The sequence below is a fragment of the Acinonyx jubatus genome, chromosome A2, assembly GCF_027475565.1.
Source record: "Acinonyx jubatus isolate Ajub_Pintada_27869175 chromosome A2, VMU_Ajub_asm_v1.0, whole genome shotgun sequence".
Taxonomy (NCBI): Eukaryota; Metazoa; Chordata; class Mammalia; order Carnivora; family Felidae; genus Acinonyx; species Acinonyx jubatus.
The window spans coordinates 89,113,099-89,139,003 of NC_069383.1; the positions used below are offsets into that span (position 1 = coordinate 89,113,099).

The window sequence follows — 25,905 nt, forward strand, 5'->3', positions numbered from 1 at the left end:
GTCCCATAACATCAAGTGGCAAGAATATGGGGCTACAGGGACTCTCACATATTGTTGGTGGGAGACATTAAATGAGTACAAGCACTTTACTGACCAATTTGTAATACCTAGGTTCCAAGTGAAAATGTGAATTATCTCACATTCCAAGAGTTCCACTTTTAGTGATATGTCCTAGAGAAGCCTTCACACATTTCACAAAAATGTTTATTTCAGTGCTATCTTGTGATAGTGAAACTTGCAAAAAAATCTAACAATATTTCAGTAAGGATAAGGCTGTATCTGTAATGTTTTATTTCCTTAAAAAGACAAAACCAAATCTGACACAAAACAAAATGTTAGCATTTGTTTAATCAAGTGGTGGGTGACCTGGTTATATATGATTTCTTATACTTATCTATCTGGAATACTACTTAAAAATTATTTATATATTTTTAATGTTTTATTTATTTTTGAGACAGAGACAGAGCATGAGCAGGGGAGGGGCAGAGAGAGAGGGAGACACAGAATCCGAGGTAGGCTCCAGGCTCCGAGCTCTCAGCACAGAGCCCAACGTGGGGCTCGAATTCAAACTGTGAGATCATGACCTGAGCCGAAGTCGGATGCTTAACCGACTGAGCCACCCAGGCACCTCCATAGTTTAAAATTGTTAAATTAAGTGTGAAACATAAAGCATGTAACAAGCAAAAGCATTTACAGCAGGTAAAATATTACTTAAAGTATCCATATCCAAATGACCTCAATTCATGAAAACATTAGCAATGATGCTGTTTATAAATAATTCTCTGCGTCCTACCACCTAGTAACTCAAAGCTTTTACTTTTTAAAAAAAAAAAGATTTTATTTTTAAGTAATCTCCATTTCCAATGTGAGGCTGCAGCTCACAACCCTGACGTCAAGAGTCACATGCTCCACTGACAGAGCCAGCCAGGCTCCCCAAAGCTGGACAGTAACTTATACATTGTCCTGGACAGTAACTTATACATTGCTTAACCCTGTCAGGTTGACTCAAAATCAGAATCAAAACTGGAAAGTGAAAACGCAACAGGATGGACTCCTTTCTGGATTTACTGTAATCTCAATAGGTATGAACTTTTGATGTCATTAACTTTATGTACAACCACCACCCAACAGAAAAATGCTCAAACATCCAGGACTCTTTGAGGAATATAAAGGGAGACCCATGTAATCTTGAAGCTTATCTTGCGTCTGTGCCCAAGACCACAACCTTTCCCTCTCCAGCTCTAGGGCATACTGTAGCAGATGCTTTCAAAAGGTAGTAATCAGAGCCAACATTTACAAGGCGCCTACTGCTGAACACTGTTCTACAGACTGTACATTTACTATTTCATCCTCAGGAACACTCTTTGAGGTCAGTACTTATTCCCATTTTTCAGATAAGCAAATCGAGGCACACAGAAGGTTAACTAATTTGCCTAAAGTTAACTAGCTAGTATGCGGTGAAGCTACAATTCAAATTTACAGGCGGTTTGATTCCAGGGCATATAATCTTAATCAAGAACCTCTGCTGCCTAATAATGGACAATGAGAAAAAGTTTATCAGGAAAACTTAACTTGAAACTTACAAAGCATTTTTTAAACAAGAGTGAAAGAAAAAAGGATAGAACCAGGGTCTCCAAATTGTTTTTGTCTCTTTTATGTCTTGCTAATTTTTTTTTGTTTGTTTTTTTTTTGAGAGAGAGAGAGAGAGAGCAGGGTAAGGGCAGAGGGAGAGAGAGAATCTTAAGCAGGTTCCATGCCCAGCGTAGAGCCCTACGCAGGGCTCCATCTCACAACAGTGAGATCATGACCTGAGCTGAAATAACAGTCTGACGCTTAACCAACTTAGCCACCCAAGCGCCCCTCTTGCCAAACATTAAAAAAAACTATTATGATATTCTATTTCTTACTTTGGAAATCAATTCCATTTTGTGTTGCTCCTGCCTTTAAGATGAAGGTTTCTTTGTAATATAACAATCAGTGCACTCTTTCTTTTAACTTCTTTATTAAGTTTGTTGCATAAAAGATATACATTCTCATACTGACAATTCTTGCCATGAACAAAAGCAACAAAAATAAGGCAACAGCAAGGTGTGCTTCACATATAAACAGTCATGTGGTAAGAATGAGAAATCTGGCCCTGTACAACAAAAAGATTAGAAAGCAAAATGTGAATAATCCCTGCATTCAGAATATACCCAAATGTGTGTGCAAAGACAGTGCACCCATAATACAGCTCACTTAAATTCTTGTTTATGATGCATAATTCCTTAATCATCCAATTGTGCAAGAAGAATGAACATGAAGAAACATGAAATCCAAATTGCATTTATTTTCACAATATCAATGCTACACACTCAAAATAGTAACTTCATTGAATCTAAAGGTTAAATGTTTCAAAAGTGAAAGGCAATCTTAATTGTTTTAACCCTATAAAAGGGTCTGCAAGAACAGGTGGCTTATTTTTCTGCTTGCAAGGAGACTAGGTCTCAGCCTGCACTTAAGTGGCATGAACAACAAAGGACAGCAGACAAATACCACTGAGAGTAATGCCCAGACATATCAAAATCCCGAGTTGAACCACGTTCTTTCTACTTCTATAGCAAGTCTAGTAAACAACCAGCATAATGGAAGCTTCTGCCTCATGCAAAAGAATCACTAACTTAGCTATACATCTATCAGAAATTTCCAAACCCCATTTCCAAAACAAATTTAGTACACCTATTAAGTACTGTAGGTCACTGAGAAAAACAGAAATAAAACATACAACCAGTCTTTGCAATTAAAAGTTTTTCATAACATATAAACAATGTTCAGATACAAATTCTGAACTAAATGTTTTTTCTAAATATGATTTATGTAATCAAGGCTTTCTCAAACAAAGACAGGTCTTAGATATATGATCTGTACAAACTTACAGTAGTGTATATTCCAAATAGAGATTTTCCTCCTATTATGATATGACAATGTAACTCTTTTCTGAGTGAAGACATATGTTAAGGCTTAAGGTGTAAACACTTTGGAAGGCAAACAACTTAGTAAAGAAATAACCAGTCATTTAAAAATGTGTATCATCTCATAATAGGCCCCTGAATTTTCAAATTTACATGTGAGAATACATTTACATCTTAAATTTCTAGGAAAGGCACAGGCTTTATATAAAAAAGCAGCAAAATTTCAAACCCACCAATTTATTGAAAAAGCCATTACTTTTATTAGAAACAAATAATGCTTCTCAAGATGTTGGCAACAGGTCAAAGTATAGACATATGTTTCATACAGTGTATTTTTCCCTTTAATTATATTCCAGAAGGAGGTGGAATACCTCCTTGGCTGTGGGAAGCAGAAGTATTTGATGGACTGTGTAAACTGGTCTCCTTGTACACAAACCACGCATTTCCTCCCCAAAGTATCATATTCAGAAAGCCAAAGATCTAAGAAAGAGAAAAATAAACATGAAAATCTAGTATCTACTTAAAAATTTATACCCATCTTAGTTTTCCTTTGAATATTTAACATTCCTAGGCAGAACACCATGATTTCATTTACAATTTAAACTACAGATAAAGAATAAAAAAACCTGAAGATTTTCCATTTCAGTGACAAATCTGAGTATATAATCACTTATTCCCAATGAAATGAAGCTAAAATCTCTAAATCTGTAACCTATGAAATCATGACTAAAAGAAACCTTACCTTGTCATGCTCATCATTACCAAAAAGATGGGATTAAGTTTAAGAAAAAGTATGTCTGACCCTCCTATCACTACTTTGTCATTAGACTTCAGCGCTTCCCGGTGAAGGCGAAGGTGACTGGGAGCAGGAATCCTTGCTTCTTTCCTCGGGAGCTTTCACTTTTCTCCACCTGAATGGTTGTAAACTGCCCCTGGGACTCTTATATTTCCCTCCTTTCTCCCCCACTGCTACTATCTCTCCTACTCCAACAGCTGCAGCCAGAGAGAAAGGCGTTCACACAAGAACTTTACTTCACATCCTATGGCGATCAGTATAATGGAAATGGTCTTCCCAGTTACAGATCTGACAAGATCAGAGACGAATAAACTGAAGCTAACCTTTTTTCGTTTTTTTTTTTTTAAATAAATATAAGAATAGTGACTTCTGATGGAAGAGGGGGTAAAGAGCTTGAGAGTAATATTGTATTACTGAAGGCCAAATGCTTTATATTTTTTGCATATTTGCTTACAAAAACACTTTGGAAGTTGTTCATCTCAGATCATGGTCAATATAAATGCAAAAAAGGGACTTTTAAATCACAGTTGTAACACAAAAATTCAGCCCAAATGCTTTACAAGGCAGTGCTGACTTATCCACTGGAAAAATATTTTCTTGAAAAGATCGACTTCCTTAAACATAATATAATCAGCATATTGACAACGTATTTAGTAATACATTTATCTGTATTTTAGTAAGATGGCAGACTAAATATTATTTAAATTTATATACACCAATTTTTAAAGATCATTTAAGAAACCATGAAAGTAAGACTTTCATAGACCCAGTGCACGTGGGATTAGAGAACAGGCTCTAAAGTCAGACGTGGTCGACACCTTGGCTGGCCAACTTCCCAGTTGTGTCACTTGGGCAAATTAAGACATGAGCTACTTTTTCTCCCAGTTGTAAAAATGAAGATAATGATACTAGCTCCCACATTCCTCTTCGGATTATTGGATAACTTAAACAAGATGAATGTAACGCCCTTAGCACAATGTCTGACACACAGTCTTTATAAGTGTTAGTGCCCTTCAGGTAGAAGTCTTGCCTACTCAATTTTAATGAAAAAGACTCAAACATGATCTTGTTCAAACCTGTTTAGCAAGTAGTAGTTTTCTTAACACACTTTTCTTCACCGTAACAAAGGTAAAGACTGTCTGGTAACTAGGATCCTGATAGCTTAGTAAAAATAAAAACAATATATCCAGAGATTTAGTAAAAACTATTGCTTTCTTATATTACTGGTAAAATTTTTCTAAGTCGAAGAAAATATCTTACAAATACTGCATACATACCACAGACACATTTAGGGATCCCATACTAGTCACAGAGCCGAAATAACACGTCACTTGATGGTTACAAGGCTGAAGTTCCTTGACAATACCGGGACCGGTAGCTATTTTAATATCTGTGAGAGCTTTAGCCCAGGCTGAAGTGCTCACCAACCACAGAAAAGTGGCAACAAGAGTAACAACGAAGTCCTAAAGCAAAAATAAGTATGAGTTAATAATGAAGAGCACAGTGAACATTGTACACCTGTTTACTATTACTAGTCCAGTGCCTGAGCTACTACAGTGAATAAGACTTACTCATCTCCTTACAAGTCTGAGATTATTTTTATTTTTTTTAATTGAGAGAGAGAGCATGTGTAAGCAGGGGAGAGGGGCAGAGGGAGAGAGAGAATCCCAAGCAGCATGGAACCGGATGAGGGGCTTGATCCCACATCATCCCACATCATCCCACATTCGGCTCATGCCTGAGCCGAAATCAGGGTTCGGACACTCAACCAACTGAGCCGCCCAGGTGCCCCAGGAGTCTTAAGATTTTGACAGGAGAAATCGGTTTCACGTAGCCCTCACCAGAACCTTAACTAAGCCGCTCACTCCCAGGATCATATCTCAGACCCTGTCAACCACCAAACCACTCTACCCCTCCCTAATTTCAGTTTCACTCACCCCACTTCCCAACATCACCTCTGTTTCCAGCTCACTCCCTCAGGCATCCCAACTGCAAAAATCCTTTGATACCACTGAGACCTATAATCTGATCTCACCACTTTTAACTGTCTCTCAGTTTTACTCATGTTCTCATTTCCCCCTTAACTTCTATTCTACGGTCTCTCATTACAACCCCTTGACACACTCTCAATTTCCTCGCCTTCCCCTGCTTTCTCATACTGTTTTGGCAAAACTCTAACTTCAGTTAAATCTAATTCTCCAAGACTGGAATGAAAATAAAAAACTTAAAATAAAAAAAAAAAAATCTAGCTGTCCATGATTTGGATAACGAAATGGTGAAAAGCATGCATCCAGGATGATTTGTTTATTTTAAAATTCGTGATCCCCAAATTTTAAGGATACTCATTATATTAAGAACAACAACAACAAAAAATCTCTCAAGACATCTTCTCACAAGTAATTTTCTACTGAAGTCTTTGCTACTTATTACATTTCTAATAGGACTGCGTTTGTATAATATAAAGTTTAAGTCCTCCCTTGTTTGGTTTTCTTGTAAATTAACCACCAAAGTGGAATAATGTAAAATCTGTATCTTCAAATGTTGTGTATTCTTAGCACCTCGATGCACCTGAAGCTAAGAGTTTCTTCACATCTGCAGCAAAGGTCTCCACAAGCTCAGAAATGGGTTCTGGCGCCCACCACAGAGGTGTTTTGTTTTTCACATCAACCTGGTTAGTTTTTAATTACTTTTCCCAACCAGCTTGTAGTCATTTATTTAGACTGCACACCAGTAACCACTCACAACATACAGAAACTACTATATATAGCCTGTCCACCAGGTCAGGATGGCAAGGAGTAAATGCCTTGTGATGAGAGAACCAAAAACAATGACTAATTTTACAAGGATGGAGGTATTTATCTGCATTTTGCATGTGAGCTTTCCAGTGCTTCTGGTCTTCTTTCGAAAAAAGGTAGATCAAAGAAAAAAGGACAGAAATACAGCTTAAATTTTTGTGTACCGTGGGGGTGCTTTCCTTTTTGCTTCTGCACTTCTGGCTGCACTTTTGTTGCAGATAGACTTTCTTTTTCTTTTTTTTTCTTTTGAGAGAAAGAGGGAGGGAGAGGAAGAGGGAGAGACAATCTTAAGCAGGCTCCATGCCAGTGCAGAACCTGATGTGGGGCTCAATTTTACCACCATGAGATCATGACCTGAGACAAAATCAAGAGTCAGAAGCTTAACTGACTGAGCCCCCCAGGTGCCTCCCAGATAGACATTTTCTAAACACTTAGAAACATTGTAGAAATACAATGCCTTTTGGAGAACTGATAAATAGTCTAAGGTTATCAGACCTTAAACAAGTTCTCTCTGGGCTGAAGTTCATAGCTTTACCCAATATATATCAAATCCTTTTGATTTCCAGGTTTCTTTCTTCCAAATTCCTAATTAAAAGACACATTGATTTTTTTTCTTTTCTTTTTTAAATGTTTGTTTATTTTTGAGAGAGAGTGAATCACGCTGACAGCAGAGAGCCAGATGAGGGGTTTGAACTCATGAACCGTGAGATCAGGACCTGAGCTAAAGTCAGATGCTTAACCAACTGAGCCATCCAGATGCCCTAACACTGATTTTTTTTTTTTCCTGATTATGCTCTTTAAATCTACTTTGCTGTTGGCATGACATTCTACATTTCAAAAGCAGGTAACTTTTCTGAAAATGATGCACAAAGTAACCTGGGGGGGTGGGTGGAAAATGTGGACCTCTGAAGATAATTTCTGTCCTTCTGAGGGCCCTGGCTTTAGGATGCAATCCATCTGAATGGTGCACCTGCAGTTCTATAGTGCACAACTGGTAACTGCCTATGGCAGCCTTGGTCCCACCAATAAATCAGGATATGATTCATACCAGAGTTTTAGGATTTGGGATACTTATCTTTGTTTGGTTTCGTTTTTTATTTCTGCTTCTCTGCATGTAGAACCCTTAAGCTCCTGCTATTTAACACCAAAAAAGTGCTACATTTACTTAAAAAGGGGGGTAAGTCACAATTGAAATGCACCTAGAAATACCTTAGCAGAGAATTGAGAACATCACCAAAAAAGCATGCCCTCATTAGCAAAGAGTACTTAAAACACTTAATGTTGTATTTGGCTATATTTTAAACTTGGTTATCTCAAGAAAACTTTTTTCATTTATATGGTTAAAAGTAGAATTCAAAATTTAATTTAGAAGCTTGAATTTTTACAGACAAGAAGCATCCTTTATATATTACAGTAACAATAAACCACTTAAAATAGCTAGTTCTGGATTATCTCTCTATGACCACTAATTGATCACTGAGATGGAAAATTACTTCTGGCTTTCTGAATGATGCAACTAGATCACAGTTTTATAGTTTTTATTAGAAAAACCCTCTATAAAAAAGATTTAGATGCTGCTTTCAGAAAGTGTGATTTTTAAAAGCTCATAAAACAAAATATGAAAAATAAAAGGCTCATTGCTAGAGTTAAAAATTTGTTGGAATAATAACAAAATGGCAAGAAATGTCTTTAATACTTAAATTATGAAGAATTTTAGGGGCACCTGGGTGGCTCAGTTGGTTACGCGTTTGACTCGATCTCAGTTCAGGTCATGATCTCATGGTTCGTGAGACTGAGCCTTGCTTCAGGCTCTGTGCTGACAGAGTGGAGCCTGCTTGGGATTCTCTCTCTCCTTCGCTCTCTGCCCCTCCCCCACTTGTGCTTGCTCTCACTCTCGTGCTCTCTCTCAAAATAAATAAACTTAAAAAAAAAAAAAGAATTTTAACTAGGGTGGCTGGTGGCTTAGTCAGTTAAGCACATGGCTCTTGATTTCAGCTCAGGTCATGATCTCACACCTCATGAGATTGAGCCCCATATCAGGCTCCACACTGACAACGCTGAGCCTGCTTGAGATTCTCTCTCTTCCTCTCTCTTTCTGCCCCTCTCCTGCTCACCCTCACTCGCTCTCTCCCAAAATAAATAAACTTAAAAAAAAAAAAAAGGAATTTTAACAAGATATAATGTCTCTATGATCATCACAACTCCTTAAAAAAATTTTTTTTATTATGTTTATTTACTTTTGAGATGCAGAGAGAGACAGAACACAAGTGGAGGAGGGGCAGAGAGATAGGGAGACACAGAATCAGAAGCAGACTCCAGGCTCTGAGCTGTCAGCACAGAGCCCAACGCAGGGCTCCTACTCACAAACTGCGAGATCATGACCTGAGCCAAAGTTGGATGCTTAACCGACTGAGCCACCCAGGCGTCCCTTTCATAATTCCTTTTTATGTCTCGAAAAAGATCATGAACTCAGCCGAAACCAAGAGTCGACCCTTAACCAACTGAATCACCCAGGTACCCCGACAAGTTACAGATTCTTAATATGTAATTTCTATTGATTAAGCACTGTAAATTACAATAATTCATGTCTATCTTTTTGAAAGATATCCAAGAAAATATTTTACGAAAACATGAGGTTTAAGAATCTCTTCTCAAATATAAGAAACCAAATAGATAAGAATTTTAACAGACTGTTTCTTTCCTTACTTACCATTTGCATTCCTATGATCCAGGCAGCAAAAATTAAAAATAAATAACAAATAAAACCTGTTATCTTATTTAATAATTTCTTTACTCAAATAGTCTTTCCCTTAAAGTAACTTCACAAATAATTAGCAGATGACAGTGTTTTCTCAAGATATAAATGACCAGTATCACAAAAACACCTCTGTTCTCTGTTGAAGTAAATAACACTAACACTGACTTTGTAGTTATTCTTTTGTTGTGGATGCCTAGCTTAAAACCATGGCTTATCTCTGCATCTGTACCAATAATCCAAAGATTCTACTACCTAAATCTCAGAGACTATTTTTATTTCTAGCTCAGTAGACTCTGAAGCCAAAAAATGGTGTTAGGACTTCAAATCCAAATCCTTTGTTGCCATCTCCAAGATTCAAAATTAGCATGAACATCACTAATGCTGAATCCCCTATTCTTATAGAATTATCTGGGTCAGATTTTAAATGAAGGAATTTAGGAATACAGACAAGGAGTCAGCAAACTTTTCCTGAAATGGGCCAGAGAGTAGATATTTTTGGTCTCTCTTACAACTATATAACTCTGCCACTGTGACATGAAAGCAGTTATAGACAGTATGTAAATGTTTGGGTATGGCTGTGTTACAAAAAAACTTTATTAAAAAAAAAAAGAGTCAGATGTGGCTATGGGCCACAGTTTGCTGATTTCTGATATAGACTACTAAGTTCAATAAAACATTGTAGAGGGATAAAGGGGGTCTTTGAAAAGAGAGGAAAAAAATAAGAAGTAGGAACACAGTCATGAGACTACTGGTATGGTCAGCAATCCCTCAAATCAAAGGCATTAATTTTCTACTTAATTTCTCTACTACTTGCAACCTAATATGCTCTATATATTTGAGATCTTTCATGTTAAAGTCGAGTTAGAAATAAACAGACCTCTGTATTCCCCGGAGTACGGAGAAAGTGCTGCAAATACGCTCCAAGAGTTGGGTTCAATGTGACAACCAGAGAAAGCTGAATCTCATGTTCACACAAATCAAAGTATGCTGAACTGGGTTAAGCCGAGAACTTTCATTTCCAGTGTAAGAAAACCTCTATTTAACTCCAAATATGATGTATGCTTATCTCATACAGATGATTTTTGTATAAAAATAAAGTGATTACTTACAATCATGGGAAGTTTTCGACTATCCCGATATAGGTTCGTATAACCAACATAGAGCAGAAGGGCAGCTAAGCAGTACAGGAAGACAAAGACTGCAAATGTAACGTAGAATTGTGCAGAAGAAGAGTAATCTCCAATAAGGACATAATTTTTCCAATTTATATCACACACGTTTACATTTGGAATTGCATCAAATGATGCTTCATTCAACCTATTAAAAAAAAGGCTCAAATAAATTTGTGAATTATTCAGATTCTCCCAACAAAGACAGAAATACATAGGCAGAATATTGAAATGACATTTCAAAAACACTCCCAAAATGTATCACAAAAATGTATTTTCCTTTGGAGAAGAAGAGAGGAAAATTCAAATATTTAAATTAAAAACTTCCTAAGAAATGTACCTAAATTACAAATTATGCCTGGTCATTGGTTTATGATAGACTGAATACAGACTGAATTAAACACTTCACACTCAGACACTATCTTCCTGCAATACAAATTTAGCAGATTAAGAGAGCTAATAGAAAACAGTTTGCAATTTGAGACATGATACACCACTAGAGGAGGCAGAGTCTGTGTAACTGGCACCAGGAGAGCCAATTATGATTCACATTTGAACCCTAGATTAATTAGCTGCTAACTTTAGATTGCTTTTACATTTCCTTATCTATAAACTGCAAAAGCATTTATCACTAAAGATGCCGTAACAGTTCCTCATATAGCAGCTTTATAAGAGAAGAGTTGGGAGATGGAGAGACAATGATTGATGACCAGGCCCTTGCTATTTGACCTATTTTTAGTGTAAGGTTTTATTTAATCATCAAAACAACTTTACAAGGTAAGATTCCAACTCAATGGATAGAAATCTTGAGTCTTAGAAATGTCAAGTAAGTAGTAGATGGAAGATTTACACCATGGTTTAAACATAAGACGTATTCAATAAACACTTTCAACAGAAGAATTCAGAACAAAATATTAATTTTACTTGGAGAGTAAGAAAATAAAGAAACATAGAAACTCCTCACTTTACATTGAGTACATGTCTTAAAATTATATAAAGAATACTATTATTTAGTAATTGCAAATACATGAAAAATTCAGAGTTTTCTTAAGTTGTGTTTGCTTCTCACACAAAGGTGATGGAGCAATCTACCGTGGGATGACAGAGTAAAATGTCAAGGGAAGGTCATACAAAAGTTTCTAAATGCTTACTCTCATTTTCTATACTTCATCACAGGCCAGGAAGACAGTTTGCAAACAGGCACTGGTCTATGTACCACAGCCTGTGTAGCAATGATCACCACTTACAAATGAAGCAGGCGTGCAATTTCTAATTTTGTACTCCTCAAGATCAATAAATTGTTGGAAACCTTAAAGAATCAACATGGAAGTAAAAAGAGTTTGTTAAAAACAAACAAATATCTTACCTGAATGGATAGGCAAAAGCAGCTGTAATCGTTTTATTTTCATTACCTTTATGACAAGTCAGTTGAATTTCTGTTTTGCCCTTAAAACCTCCACAGGTGGCAAAAGCAAAGATAGAAGCAATCTATACAAAGTGAGACCAAAAAAAGGGGAAGAAGCATTACTGTACCCAAAACATGGGTCATTAAAACTTTAAATATGTTGATTATTAGAAACTGGCTCACTAGCATTCCAGAAATTCTTCATTACAAATTAAATACAGACAGGGAAAAACATTTAAAAAATTTATTTGCAATTGTCAACAAGAAGTTAGTATACCAGCCCATATAATTCTTTTGCTCTTACTTCAGTGTACCTACTAAACATTAGTATGAAATTCAGAGGAAGTTGTATTTTAGAATCAAAATCAAAAGGGGTGAATTGGAGGCATTTTTATTTGGAACCTAATGGTAACTGTAAAGCCAAGAGACTGGTAAGCGACGAGGAGATGCTATTTCATCAGCTTGTACGACTTCATTTTTGAGTATTTCCAGGTCTCAAAAAGTTCTTGGAAATTTGTTTTCCTGATCATGCATATACTTACAAGAAGGTAATGATGCTCTGTCCAATGCTATACCTAACAGGAAAAAACTGGAAGCATCCTAAATGCTGATATGGAATCAAATAAACTGTAATTCATTCACAAGACAGAACATTATGCAGTCATTAAAATGTTGGGGAATATTCAATGATACTGAAAAATAATCACTACATATAAAGTAGGTTTATGGGGTGCCTGGTTGGCTCAGTTGGTAAAGTGTGTGACTCTTGATCTTGGGGTAGTGAATCTGAGCCCAAAAAGTTTGTTTGCACATGCATTGTGCATGTGTCTACACCTACGCATATTATACAAACTACAAAAACATACATCAAAATTTTAACAGTGGTTACTTCTTTAAAAAAAATTTTTTTTTCTTAAACATTTATTCATTTTTGAGAGACAGAGAGAGACAGAGTGCGAGTGGGGTGGGGGCAGAGAGAGAGGGAGACACAGAATCAGAAGCAGGCTTCAGGCTCTGTCAGCACAGAGCCCGACACGGGGCTCGAACTCACAAACTGTGAGATCATAACCTGAGCCGAAGTCGGATGTTTAACCGACTGAGCCACCCAGGTGCCCCTACAGTGGTCACTTCTGAAGAGAAGATAAAAATAACTCCTTTTTCTGTTTGAAGCTTCTAAATTTTCTACAAAACAAATAACCCATATATGGTGTAGTGGCCAAAAGTTCAATCCGTCAGCAAATTCTGATGGCTCTATTTAAAAAACGTATTTGGAATGTGATCACAGCATCCTGATCTAAACCACCGTTACTACCTCTTGCCTGAATTATACTCTAACAGCCTTCTAAATAATCCTCCTGCTTCTGTCCTTGTCTCTCCTTCAGTCTACTGGCAATATATCAACCAGGGTGATCTTTTAAAAATACAAGGCAGAAAACTTTATCCTTTGTTCAAAACTGTCCAGTGGCTTCTGAGTTCTCTCTGAATAAAAACCAAAGTTCATTTAATGGTCTACAAGATCCTTTCCTCCCTTAATAATTCTGATTACATGTGGCTACTTTTCCCCTTGCCAAATCTCTCTACACAAAACGGTCTCCGTGCTATTCCTTAACGATAAGGGGTAAACTCCTCCTACAGAGCCTTTGCACTGGCTATTCTCTCTGCCTGGAATATATGGTTCACTTCCTACTGACAGCTCCCCGTTCTGCTATGACTTCATGAGAGACGTCTTTCCTAACCACACTATATCAAGCGAGAATGCCCCAACCCACGCTACTTATTCCCTTTATTCACGCTGCTCTATTTTTCTGCCATTGTAATTACCATTGCCTGATAGTACTTAAGTATTTGTCCATTTTTCACTAGAATATAAACTCAAAGAGGGCAGAGACTTTGTTTTACTCAAGGTGACACTCATCTAGCAAATAGCTAAAATTCAGGGCAGAAGCCTACACTGTTAAACACTGATATAATGCCTCTCACGGATTAATACAGGGCCTACAACCAGGTCATAACCAGGATCATAACTATCAAGAGATTTCTTCTTTTCTGTAAAAAAGATACATGAAAAGAAATCTGGTTACAGATAGGAAAAGTCTGAGGTAATGTCCAACAGAGAGTTTGGAGTCTTCAGTTAAGAGTTCACAGGTTAAGACAGAAAAATGGATACTCTCTACCCATAAATGTACATGAATACAGACTGAAAGCAGAAGACCAGAAAACTGGGCATATAACCATTTAGGATTATAAAAAAGAAACAGGATATACAAATTTAACCAATGGAACAATAAAGAGGCCAGAAAGAGACTTGTGTGTAACTAGATAAATTATATCTAACAAAGCTGGCGCTGCAGATCACCAAGGAAAGCAGTGTGGTGGTTTTAAAGATATGTCCACAAACTCTGATACTCCTCCCTCAAGAGGTAAAGATTAATTTTCTTCCCTTTAAATGTGGACTGGACATAGTAACTTGCTTCTAGTAAACTGAATATGGTAGAAGGAATGGGATGTCAAATAATGGAATGGGAAGTAATAGAGAGTCTACAATTTCTGTCTTCCGTTCTCACTCTCTTGAATCATTGGTTCTGGGGGAAGCCAGCAGCCATGCTGGAAGGATTCTTAGGCAACTTAGAGACTCTTGTGATGAGGAACCAAGGACTATCAGCAACCAGGTAAGCGACGCTGGAAGTGTATCACTTGAGGCTTGCCGACAGCCACGTGAGTGGGCTGGACACTTGAGAGAACTCAACCCTAGCCAACAGCTTAACTGCAACCTGGGAGACCCTAAGCTGGAATCCCCCAGACTAAGCCACTCTCAGGTTCCTGACCCACAGAAATTATGAGATAATAAATGTCTGCGGTTTTAAGTGCTACGGTGGGTAGCAACAGACAACTAATATAAAGGAGGACTTCAATAAATGGTCCGGATGGGCTAAAGACAAATGTAAAATGTAAAATTCCCCTTAAAAATTTTAAAGATAATATAAAAGAACATCTGTGACCAGAGGGAAAAAAAAGTTCTTAAGATTAAAAACCACACACTAACCATTAAAGATTGTTAAATTCAACTACAGAAAAAGAAAGTTTTGAAATCAAAAGTCAGCTCCGAATGTAAAACAAGCTACAAACCAGGTGAAAGTATTTGCAATAATGTCACAAAGGATTAGGATCAACCAGTATACAGATCTAAGAGAAATTCTTACCCATGTGTACTATAGGACATGCACAAGAATGTTCACGGTGACACTGCTTACATATCAAAATACACATAAAGAGTGGAAGCAACAGGAAAATGGATGAAATATAATATCAACAGTTATAATGGAAAGTTTAATAGCAATAAAAATATATGAACTATAGCTGTCCATGTCAATATGGATGAATCCTAGAAACCTAACGCTGAATGGGGGGAAAAGTTGCCTAAGATTTCACACAGTATGATGCCATTCTTTTAAAAGCTTTCGTTACTTGTCTACACCACTCCTGCCACTATTTTTGTTCAGGCCCTCACTGTTTTTCACAGGAACTAACCCAACAGACACTTCCTCTCATTTCTATCTCTTCCGTAGCATGGGCTCGTGTGGCTCTCGAGCACTTTAAAAATGGATTGTCTGGGGGCGGCTCAGCCAGTGAAGCATCTGACTCTGATTTTGGCTTAGGTCATGATCTCACAGTTCCTGAGTTTGAACCCTGCATCAGGCTCTGCGCTGACAGTGTGGAGCCTCCTTGGGATTCTCTCTCCCTCCCTCTTCCTGTGCCCCTCCCCAGCTTGCACTCTCTCACCCAAAACAATAAACTGAAAATAAATAAACAAGCAAATAAACAAATGAAAAATAAAAATGGCTTTCCCAATTAAGATAGCTATAAGTGTAAATCAGACAATGAATTACAAAGACTTAGCATAAAAAGGTAAAATAGTTCATCGTTGTTTATATTGATTACTTACTGAAAATATTTGGCTTTATAAATAAAATATATTTTAAAATTAATTTCAGCTGTTTCTTTTCACTATTTTAGTGTGGCTAGTAGAACACTTAAAATTATTATGTGGCTTGCATTTGTAGTTTGCATCGTGCTTCTACTGGACAGGTGCTTTAGAGCGATGTCACACTGATCTGAAATAAAGATCTGGTCACATTACTCCCCTGTTTAAAGGCATTTTCTTAATGGCTTTCCAGAACTAAATTTAAGAAAAGAAAAAAGCCCAAACTCTTAATTTGGCCTAAGAGGCATGGCTGAGATAGCCTCGACCTCATCTTTCTAGGTTTATATGCTCTATTTCCCTGCCAGGTACTGTTAAGACTCTGTTACACTGTACTACTACCATCCCTGAAACCCGTCATGTATTTACTTCACCTGCCAGGAATTGTCTCACCCCTAAATCTGTTCTCTGACAAGCTCACCTTTAAAGCCCTACCCAATTTCTTATGGTAGAACGATTCAGTCTCCTGGGCCACCATAGACTTCATTAGCTCTACTATAGGCACTTTTCTTGTGTCTTGCCTTATTTAAAAACCCAAAACAAAAATAGTAAGAACTAGTTTCTCATTAAATACAAAAGTTAGTAAATAAATGGCATACTGTACTAAAGCTGACCGCTCTTAACCCTATTGCCTTTTCCTGTCCCTTGGCTGTCACGTCTGTGCATTTGGTCTTACTCAGGATTTTCGGTGCCCACCCAGCAGAAGGTCTGGCACATAGCACATGCTCATTAAATAACTGCTTAATTAAAGGAAAAAATAGATTTCCAATAATCTACAAATAAAACATTTCAAGTCTTACATAACCATCATTTCAAAGCTGTATTTTTGTTATAAGGATAAATAAATGTCATGTTTGCAATTCTGGTCTTTATCTTACAGGAAAAAAAGGACAAGATACACCCTTTACTAGATAAAGTACAAAACAACATGAAGATAAATTATATGACAATCTCACTTCTCTCTATATTCTACTGCTGTTCTGATTTAGATTCAAAATTATATACTGGCAGCCCATGACGAAACCTGGCCTGCAGATACTATCTGCAGAATTCATAAAAAAAGGTGAATCTGTTGTATTTTAATACCAGCATATGGCACATAAAAATTTGGATTTCCTGCTTTGCCTTACTGTGGGGAAACTGAAAACATGGCAGCATCAGACCCATATCCCATAAAGCAACAACCACGTGGAACTGAGTGACAGATGACACATTAAGAACCTGTGTTTTTTCCAGGCTGCTGCCACTCTCTACTGTTCCAACAATCCTCAGGATGCATGTCAGTTACCAGGAATCAATGAGATTATATACTATTGTTTTTCCTCCAGACAGCTTGTCCTACTTGCTCACTCTGGAAGGGTGGTTCTCATGTGCACTTCAGTCTGCACCCCTAGTCTAAATGAGGGGTACTGGAATGCTGATTTCTACTTCCCTACCACTTATAAAACTCATTTTCCCATTCCTCTCTATCCCATGAAGGACGGCTAAAACTGCTGACATGAAAACCTATCTGTAGAGAAACTAGCGAGAATCTAGGGACAGGATGACAGCAAGCTTCTCTTCAGGTCAAAAGGCTCCACATTCATTATGACAGCCTCAAGCTGCCAAAGACACAACACCACTTAGTTCTCTGCCCATCAAACTGGTACTAGACACATGGCAGATCCTTCACTGAGGTTTGTAACTCTGGAGTGAACTTTCAGCCTGTTCTCTAGAACAGAACTCTCCAAAACAGACTGCAGTGGTCGATTAATCGGTATACCGGAAGAAAATATTTGAACTTCTACTTATATTTACTTTAAACTTAAACACAGAATTACAATTGTATTGAAATTAATATAAGCCTGAAACCCATGCTGGATCTGTAGGTCCGAGTCGCATGCCAGTACAGTATGTTAGGTATCCTGAAGGTGAGAGGAGTCCCACCATGCGAGGGCAGTGATGCCTTCACCTATTCTTTCCCTTCTAGTGTTCATGTAGCACAAGGTGAAGATGCCTGGCTAAGTGGATTTATGGAATCAATTATCGAATTTTAACCAAACCAACCTTCACAAAAATAGACCAGTAGTAGCTTAAAAACATCTTCATATAAATTACAGACTAATAACACAAAAATTCATGTCCAAAAGAGAAAATAGAAGCATTAACCCCTTGTATGAGCTATATTCATCAGCTACATTCCAAGGTAAAAACAGATTCTACTTAATCAGATCACAAGAAGATCACTACACACATACACACACACACACACACACACACACACATTCAAAACAAGGATTTAAAAATATGAATGACATAATATGCCTTCAGATACTGACAAAGTAAAATATGCATCTAAGTTATAGATGCACACTCGGACTTCATGCACAGAATTTTACAGATAGGAATTCATGACAAAAAAAAGTTTGGAGACCCCTGGTATTTTCAAGGAGTTATTTATAGCCTGTAAGCAGAGTGCCAGTCCTAGACTTATTTCTAGACCTTGCTCAGCTCACTGAGGCTTCTATTGGGAACACTGGTACTCATCTATGTATGGGTGTTTTTTACAAATTTCTAGTTGCAGGGTCCTGACTGCTACTTGGTTTCATCATTAATCTGATGTCATCTACTTAAACTTCTTTCTGTCCAAAGTTCAGTCTAAGAAAATGCTATAACTGAAATCTTCAGAAATAGACCTAAAAAAAAAGAAATAGCCCTAAAAGTATATTGTATACGAGTATCATGTATATCATGTTTGCCTTTACAGTCAGTACGATTAGATGCCTAGCACCAAAGTATTGATTTTTATGAGTTAAAGTCTTGATGCATTTACTAAAAACATTCCTTTTTAAAAAGTTTTGTTACTGATGCTGCCATTTCAGTTTATTCCCACTGTACACTGAGCAGTGAAGCCAGTTACACTTTTCTAAGATGTCCCTCTGCTTGTAAAGTACAATCATAGAAAGTTCTAAACAGCCTGCTAGTACAGTTCTATAACCCTTAAGAATCTGGATCATGAGAAGTATACTGGAGTTCCTGGTGAAATAAACAGAAGTCTTTTGCTAACTCCTAACTATTATATGTTGAAAATATCTTTCATTGCCATGAGTTTACAGAACAAAAACAACAAAAAGCCAGTTTTACTTAAGAATGTCTTTGATGAAGCAGCAAAAATTGTGATTTTGATTAAATCCCCACCAACCCTGGAGTCTTCTTAATATTCTGTTTGATGAAATAGGATGTGCAAACACTTTAACTACACATTATGGTTGTCTCCAGGGAAAGCATTTAAATAACTGAGTTATATGCTGAACTAGTTGGGATTTTTTTCATGAAATACCATTTTTACCTGAAAGACAAAAAAAGTCATTCAGACATTGCTACCTGGCAGTTATTTTTCTCAAAAATGAATGAAGTGAGCCTTTTACTTCAAGGAAAACTGGTAGTATTTGTTGCCATAGGTGTAATTCAAGCTTTCAAGTGACTTATTGCTGTGTTTTAAAATAAATAAACGTTCCCTTAAAAGCCTCTGCTTGAATTTGTGATGAGGCAAATATCAATAGACACAAAAGCGCTTTGAGGTCCTCAATATTTAGGAGCATAAAGGGGTTCTGAGACCAAAGTTTATGAGAACCATTGTATTAGAGGACTGCTCTGTTCTCTTAATTTTCCCTTTTACATTTTAGCAGAGTGCTATTTGTATGTGTGGAGTGAATGCGTTATGTGTGTTTGTGTATTCTCAAAGCACTTAAAGCATACATACGTTGTCTGTGACAATGACATTCGATCTACCCTTCAAGGGTGCTCATGGTAAATAAGTGAGAATCAGGTAGAACAAACAGAGAACAGAGACATAGGGGTGAGTCTGTAAGTCTATGAACAAGCTTTAAGTGCAGAGTCTCCTGCTGGGCATAAAATGTTATTTGAAATCCTTTTTCCCTTCCTATAATAGGGTGAGGGGAGTGAACACAAATAGCAAGGCTAGGAGAAAGGGAAGTTTCCTGAAAGGTAGTCTGTTACCAACAGATAGCCTAAAAATGTAAAAATTAAGCAAATGGATGAGGCAGCAGTCTATATATGCCCTGTCTCCCACACTGTGCAATACAAGTAATTTGTATTTTCTAGGGTGCTTCTCTGTGCTATTTTTGAACCATTAAGTTAGGATAAAACATGGCCACTGTTTGCGAAAATTTTATAATTTACTTAGGATGCTAAATTTTAAGTATTTTACATAAACTATTGTGTGTATTTGAAAGTTTGTTGTTTAAACAAATTGATATATGCAACTTAAAGAATTACAGATTTTCGTATTTACTGCTTTTCACACTAATTTTCTTGGATCATAATTTGTCCCAAAGTAATGTTTTTAAGTGTCTTTTGAGTTTGCTCGTTAATTGTACGTATAAAATCAGAAAAAAAACATTCAAACTTGATAAAAGAATCAAGAACATTTTACTTTCAACTCCTAACATCTTATTATAAACATACATCTAACAAACAAGAAAAAAATTCACTTCAGATAACTTAGGCTTTTGTGTTTAAGCCGGAAATTTTTGGTAATCCATTTATTAATTTATTGAAAGACCAGTTAGAAACACAAAGGTAAGTTAGCAAAATGACTAAGAACAGACTGTCACAGGTGATCAGAAGATTAAATGAGAAAATACAGGTAAAACCCTGGCACATATAGGTATACTCAATAAATATCTGTTAACATCTAGAATACATTTGACCACCACAGACAAAAATATTGAGAGATGGTTAATGATTCTAAAATTCAACTTAGTGTATAATTCCTTATATACTCCCCAAATAGTATCTCTTCCACAATTTTGTGTGTGTGAATTAGGAAAGCACATTACTTAGATTCATTAAGAGCTAAATATTTGTTCAGCGTTCACCTGTGCAAGTTAGCAGCAACAAAGTCCAACACACAGTGTTTAATATTTTTAAATTTTAATAAAATCATTTCAATGAAAAACTGTTGTCTAATTATTAGGGATATTTGACTTTAAAGTAAGAACCAAATTAAAATTTACCACAGAAATATTAAATACTTTAAAAAGCTGCTTTGATAAAATTAATCTTTGACTTTACTTCTGTGTTCTACACATGGGGCATTTATTCTTACTTAAATTTTATATTGTCACTTTGATAGGCTTCTAAAGGCAGGAAAACAGCAGAGAAGTGAAAAGCATATGATACATCATTTCTAAAGTTTAAAATATGGGTGGCTTAGTTGGTTAAGCGTCCAACTTCGGCTCAGGTCATGATCTCACAGTTTGTTCGTTCCAGCCCCCAAGTCCGGCACTGTGCTGACAGCTAGGAGCCTGGAGTTTGCTTCCCATTCTGTGTTTCCCTCTCTCTGCCCCTCCCCCACTCATGCTCTCTGTCTCTCTCTCTCTCAAAAATAAATAAACATTAAAAAAAATTAAAATATGTGATAGAGAATTTAGTGATCTTGAAGGACCAGGAGATATATATGTCTGTCATATGGGCTCAGTTCTCTCCACTGTCTGGGTCTACCGTCTTCCTAGAAACACAGCATCTCAGTCCTGAGAAACCTTCTAAGAACTGTTCAAGTACATTATAATTGTTCACATATTTATTAATTCAATTGTTCCAATAGCCATATGAAGTACTGCTATTCCCAGAGAAGTGCAACAAAAATTCAACTTTTACCGAGTACGTATCACATGAAGAGAACTACAATGACATTGCTGGTCACTGTTACTAGGTGCCAGAGGTAGATTAGAAAAAAAAGGAGGGAAGAGAAGGAATATAACACGGTGGCTGCAGTTTAGAAACAAAGTGCAAATGCTTCTGCTCTGGTGATTTTATTTTTATTGTCAGTAAATATTTACTGGGCATCTAACCCCTTGAAAGTTACATTTCATCAGGTTATATCTTAGTCTAACATCTTCCAGAACCTTGCTAGAGATAAGCTAATTTAGGGAATTATTCTTTTAGTCTTATGGATGGAAAGCAACTTTAAACTTTTTAAACTTTAAACTTTAGATTTGTTTATAATCATTATTTATTGACTGTTTTTAGAGGTAACCAGCCACACCTCAATCAATGCTTTATGAAACTTGAACAATTCATTCAAAACAAATTTAAAAATTCCTACTATGGGCCCTTCTCTAGAACTTTGTTTTATCATTCATTCCCTCTCTGCCTCTGTTTTTTAAAATTCTATTCACAAGTCTCTTCTCTCAAGCCCACAAACACATTCAGTCCTTCCCATCTTCAGAATGGGTTACCACCAAATCTCTTCACCTTCAAGGTCAAATAGTGGTTCACTTTCACTGTCTTCACTTTCTTACCATATATCCATTTGACCTAGGACCATGTGGTTTCTGAATTTACTGACACCGCTCTTATAAAGCCACCAACAGCCTCCTGCTTACCAAAACCAAGGTATGCATTGTAGTCCATATTTCACTTAACCTCTTTCTTGCACCTCTTGATATTGTTAGAATAGTAGTCTTTTCTTGAGATTCTAACAGTGAGGCCAAGATGTTATTTTTCTCCATGTTCTTAATCATTTCTTCTCTTCCTTGCTGGCAGATATCTGCTGAATCTCCAGCCCATTCTTACCTTTCAAACTCTATATCCATATAGCTAACTGCCTAAAGGATACTCCCTTTATATAATCTAGAAACCACAAACTCAATATACCTAAAAGTATACTGCGCTCCAACCAAAAATTTGCTCCTTCTCCTTAGTGATCTTAGACAGAGTACCGTTACCAACCGTGTCAGAAATTTGGCAGTTATCTTTGAGTCCTCCCTCTTCTTCACCCTCCCTCCAAATACATTTTAATGTCTCCCTTCCTTCCATTATTACCTTTCTAATCCACTTTCTACATTACAAATGAGAATTTCTAAAGAGCGAATCTAATTATTCACTTGTTTAAAACCCTTCAATTGAGTCTCCATTCCAAATGGCAGAAATTCTGGGCTTAAATGGAAGCTATCCAATAAACATCTTCAAATTCTGTACCCCACAAATATCCATTTTCCTAAAGAAAGGACCCAGATCATCAAAGGTTAACCCTTATAAGATTGGCCTATAGGATTGGCCCATAGGATACACTCCTAACTCTGCAAGCCCTATCTATAAACCTTTTAGAATCATCTAAAACCACACCCTCTTCAGTACCATTTCAGCCAACCCCAACTACTTTAAGTTCTCAAACAGGGCTATGCTGCTTCAACTTTTCACACCACTGGACATATCTCCCCTTGCTTGGAAAGCCACTCCCCACATCCTCACCAAGTGAACAAGTACCCATCCTTCAAGTGTTCTTTCGTCTATGACATCCCCCCTAGTTCCTCCAAGCAACTGATTTCTTTCTTTCACGTACTACACTTTGCCTATACTTTTATTAAAGTATTTATCAGGTTATCTTGTGTAATATGTTGTTCAAACTAAAAGTAGTTATTTCCTTAAAAAGCTTAAACAGGATATTTTTCAAAATATATCAGACCTATGAGCACTAATACACTTATCACTAATGCTTTAAAATATTAAGGAAAAAAGTTATGTCTGTTTGGTTTAAAAAAAGACTGACAAATAATGCAAGCACAAATACAAACAAGTGCCCCATTTATCGAGTGAAAACTTTAATTATAAATTTATAACCGTCAATGAGATAAGACTTTTTCTTAACCTTTATATTTGATTAGCCCAATTAAACATGATTTTCCTCCTGCAATTTCAAATTTTTATATACTCAAATATTTTTCTTTCTTTTTAAATCTGGACCTAGGTTTACAGAACCCTAAGTGTGTGTGTGTATTTATGTCTTTAAAGTAGACATTTGTGTGAAATCAGCACCATTTCACTCTTCAGAGGACAAGTAAAACTTTGGAGGAAAAGTAGGAAACTTTTTGAAAATCAGCTTGAGTACCCATTACATATTTTGAGTTTCTGTGTTACTCTAAAACACATCCTCAAGTAAGTTATTCAACATAGGAATCTGGAAGTTCTTACTCTTCACCAGTGTATCACTAAAATATAAGGTTAAAGAATTACGGATGTAAAATGTTGCTGGCTATAAAAACAACTTGGCTGCAGTGGCTAGATGCCAGCTGCCTATTAATCCAGGCCTGAAAATCAGCACTGAAACATGTACTACGCCACGAAATCAGAATCAAATGTGCAGAGCCTGATGTATTCGCTAACTCCTCCAAGTGACCAGTGCCAAGGTCGAATTAATAAATCTCCCTTGATGTTAACGACTGAGAATGTTCCCAGGAAAGAACCAAGAGGTGACCACCGCCGGATGTCACTTGGAAGTACCTAAAACAAACTTGAGAGCGATTCCTAGCCTGTGTTTGAGTGGTACGGACTGATTGGACCCGTTGTGTAGAAGACCTTCTCCCCCACCTCCGTCTGCTGCCCTGATCCACAGTTTATTTTTATCCATTTTTAACTTGGAGCCATCTCAAAAGCAAACTAAGAACCGATTGCTCGTCCAATCACTTCGAGAAGGCACAACCAGCTTTCGACGGAGCGCGGCCTGCAGTCAGCACCGGGCAGAAATGCACGGGCTGGCCCTTTCCACCGGACACGCAGAAGGCAGCGCCGGCCGGGGCGCGACTCCGACCCACCAGGTTTCGGTTAGACCGCAACAGGAAGTTTTCTTTTCCCTTGCGGGAAGCAGCGCAACCAGAAAAATTTGAACTCCGACTCCCTCAGGAGCACCCAAGGGTGAGCTTCGGGGTGGGAGGGCGGCTTCGCCCGGGACCCAGGCGGCCGAGGGACTCGTGACTCGACGCGGACTGCGGCGTCCCCGCCCCGCGCAGGCCCAGCCCGCGGTCCCCGTCCCCTCCCCGCCGTCCCGTCCCGTCCCTCCCGGCGGCGGCGGGCGGCCTCGGGGCCCGCGCAGACCCGGCCGCCCCGGCTCTCGCTCCCGCTCCCTGGGCCCCTCGCCTCCCAGCCGAGGGCGCTGGCCTGGCCAGAGCGGGCGCGGGCACGGTCACAGCGGCGCGGTTCCAGGCCTCGCCGGAGCGGGCTGCACTCACCCACTCGAGGACCTTGATGAAGCCGAGCGGCTCCTTGAGCGGGTTGAGGTTGAGCTGGAAGGAGGACATCCTCTGAGGGAAGGAGGGAGAGAGAGTCAGGACCGCGGGTCGGAGGAGGAGGGGGACCGACAAGACCGAGGAGCCGGGCGGCGAGGAAGAGCAGGCGGGGCGGGCTCTGGGAGGCGGGCCCGGGAGGCCACGGGGCGGGGCGGCGGCGGTTGAGCCGCTGGCGGAGGCGCTGAGGCGGAGACGGAAGAGAGGCGGCCGCGGGAGGCGAGGGGTGGGCTGGGGCTGGGTAGGGGAGGTGCCTCCCCGGGCCCCACCTGGCCGAGCCGGCTGATCCGCTGGCGAACCAAGTAGATGCTGGACGCCATGCTGCGTACGCCGCGCCCCCTTCTCTGATGACCAGCCCCCGGCGCTCCGTCTCCTCCCGCGCATGTGCGCGCCTCGGTGCCGCACCCCCACCCTCCGCACCTGCGCAGCACGGTCCGCTGCTGTGAGCCGAGCCTTGTCGCGGGGCTCTCAGACTCCCACCCTCCTCGGCCGCAACCTTCTTCCAGCGGCTTCTGTTCACAGTTCCCGATTTATAGATGGATTTTCAGTTCCCAGTTTATAGATGAATTTATAAAAATTTGACACAGACCTAAGAAACGTTTCAAGGCTATTAGGGGACTTCTGTTAAAATGGTGGAAAGTTGTTGCAGAACAGCTCAGGAGCGTGATTCATCAAACATTCTTACGGAAATGGAGTTTATTGTGAAAATTATCATTGGAGTCAGGTTTGAAGGTTGTAGGAGAAAGGTTTTACCGAATTCAAAAAGACGTGGCCGGACGGGCTCCTCCTGGCTCACCTGCCCACCTCCTACCTTGTAAGACAAGTCTTCCACTTGGGGTGCGCTAGGTGTCCTACGGAAGGCTAAGCCTTGCTCCCGCTTCAAGATCCTGCTTAAGAGACGCTTTGAGCCTCGCACCCAGCTTTTGAAGCCCCTAAGTAGTGATATGCTTAGCGGCTTCCCCAATATCTTGCAGTTCTTGGAGAGCT

General features: G+C 38.5%; 1 protein-coding gene across 1 annotated transcript; it reads right to left on the minus strand.

Annotated features, from left to right (window-relative positions):
* Nucleotides 1-1,985: 1,985 nt before the first annotated feature.
* On the minus strand, nucleotides 1,986-25,322 carry SYPL1 (synaptophysin like 1). Its single transcript, XM_027071686.2, has 6 exons — nucleotides 25,188-25,322; nucleotides 24,865-24,936; nucleotides 11,836-11,957; nucleotides 10,410-10,617; nucleotides 5,025-5,210; nucleotides 1,986-3,431 (listed from the first exon to the last, which is right to left on the minus strand). Exons 1-6 carry the CDS (start codon nucleotides 25,236-25,238, stop codon nucleotides 3,297-3,299), a joined length of 774 nt encoding a protein of 257 aa, XP_026927487.2. The 5' UTR covers nucleotides 25,239-25,322; the 3' UTR covers nucleotides 1,986-3,296.
* Nucleotides 25,323-25,905: the final 583 nt, after the last annotated feature.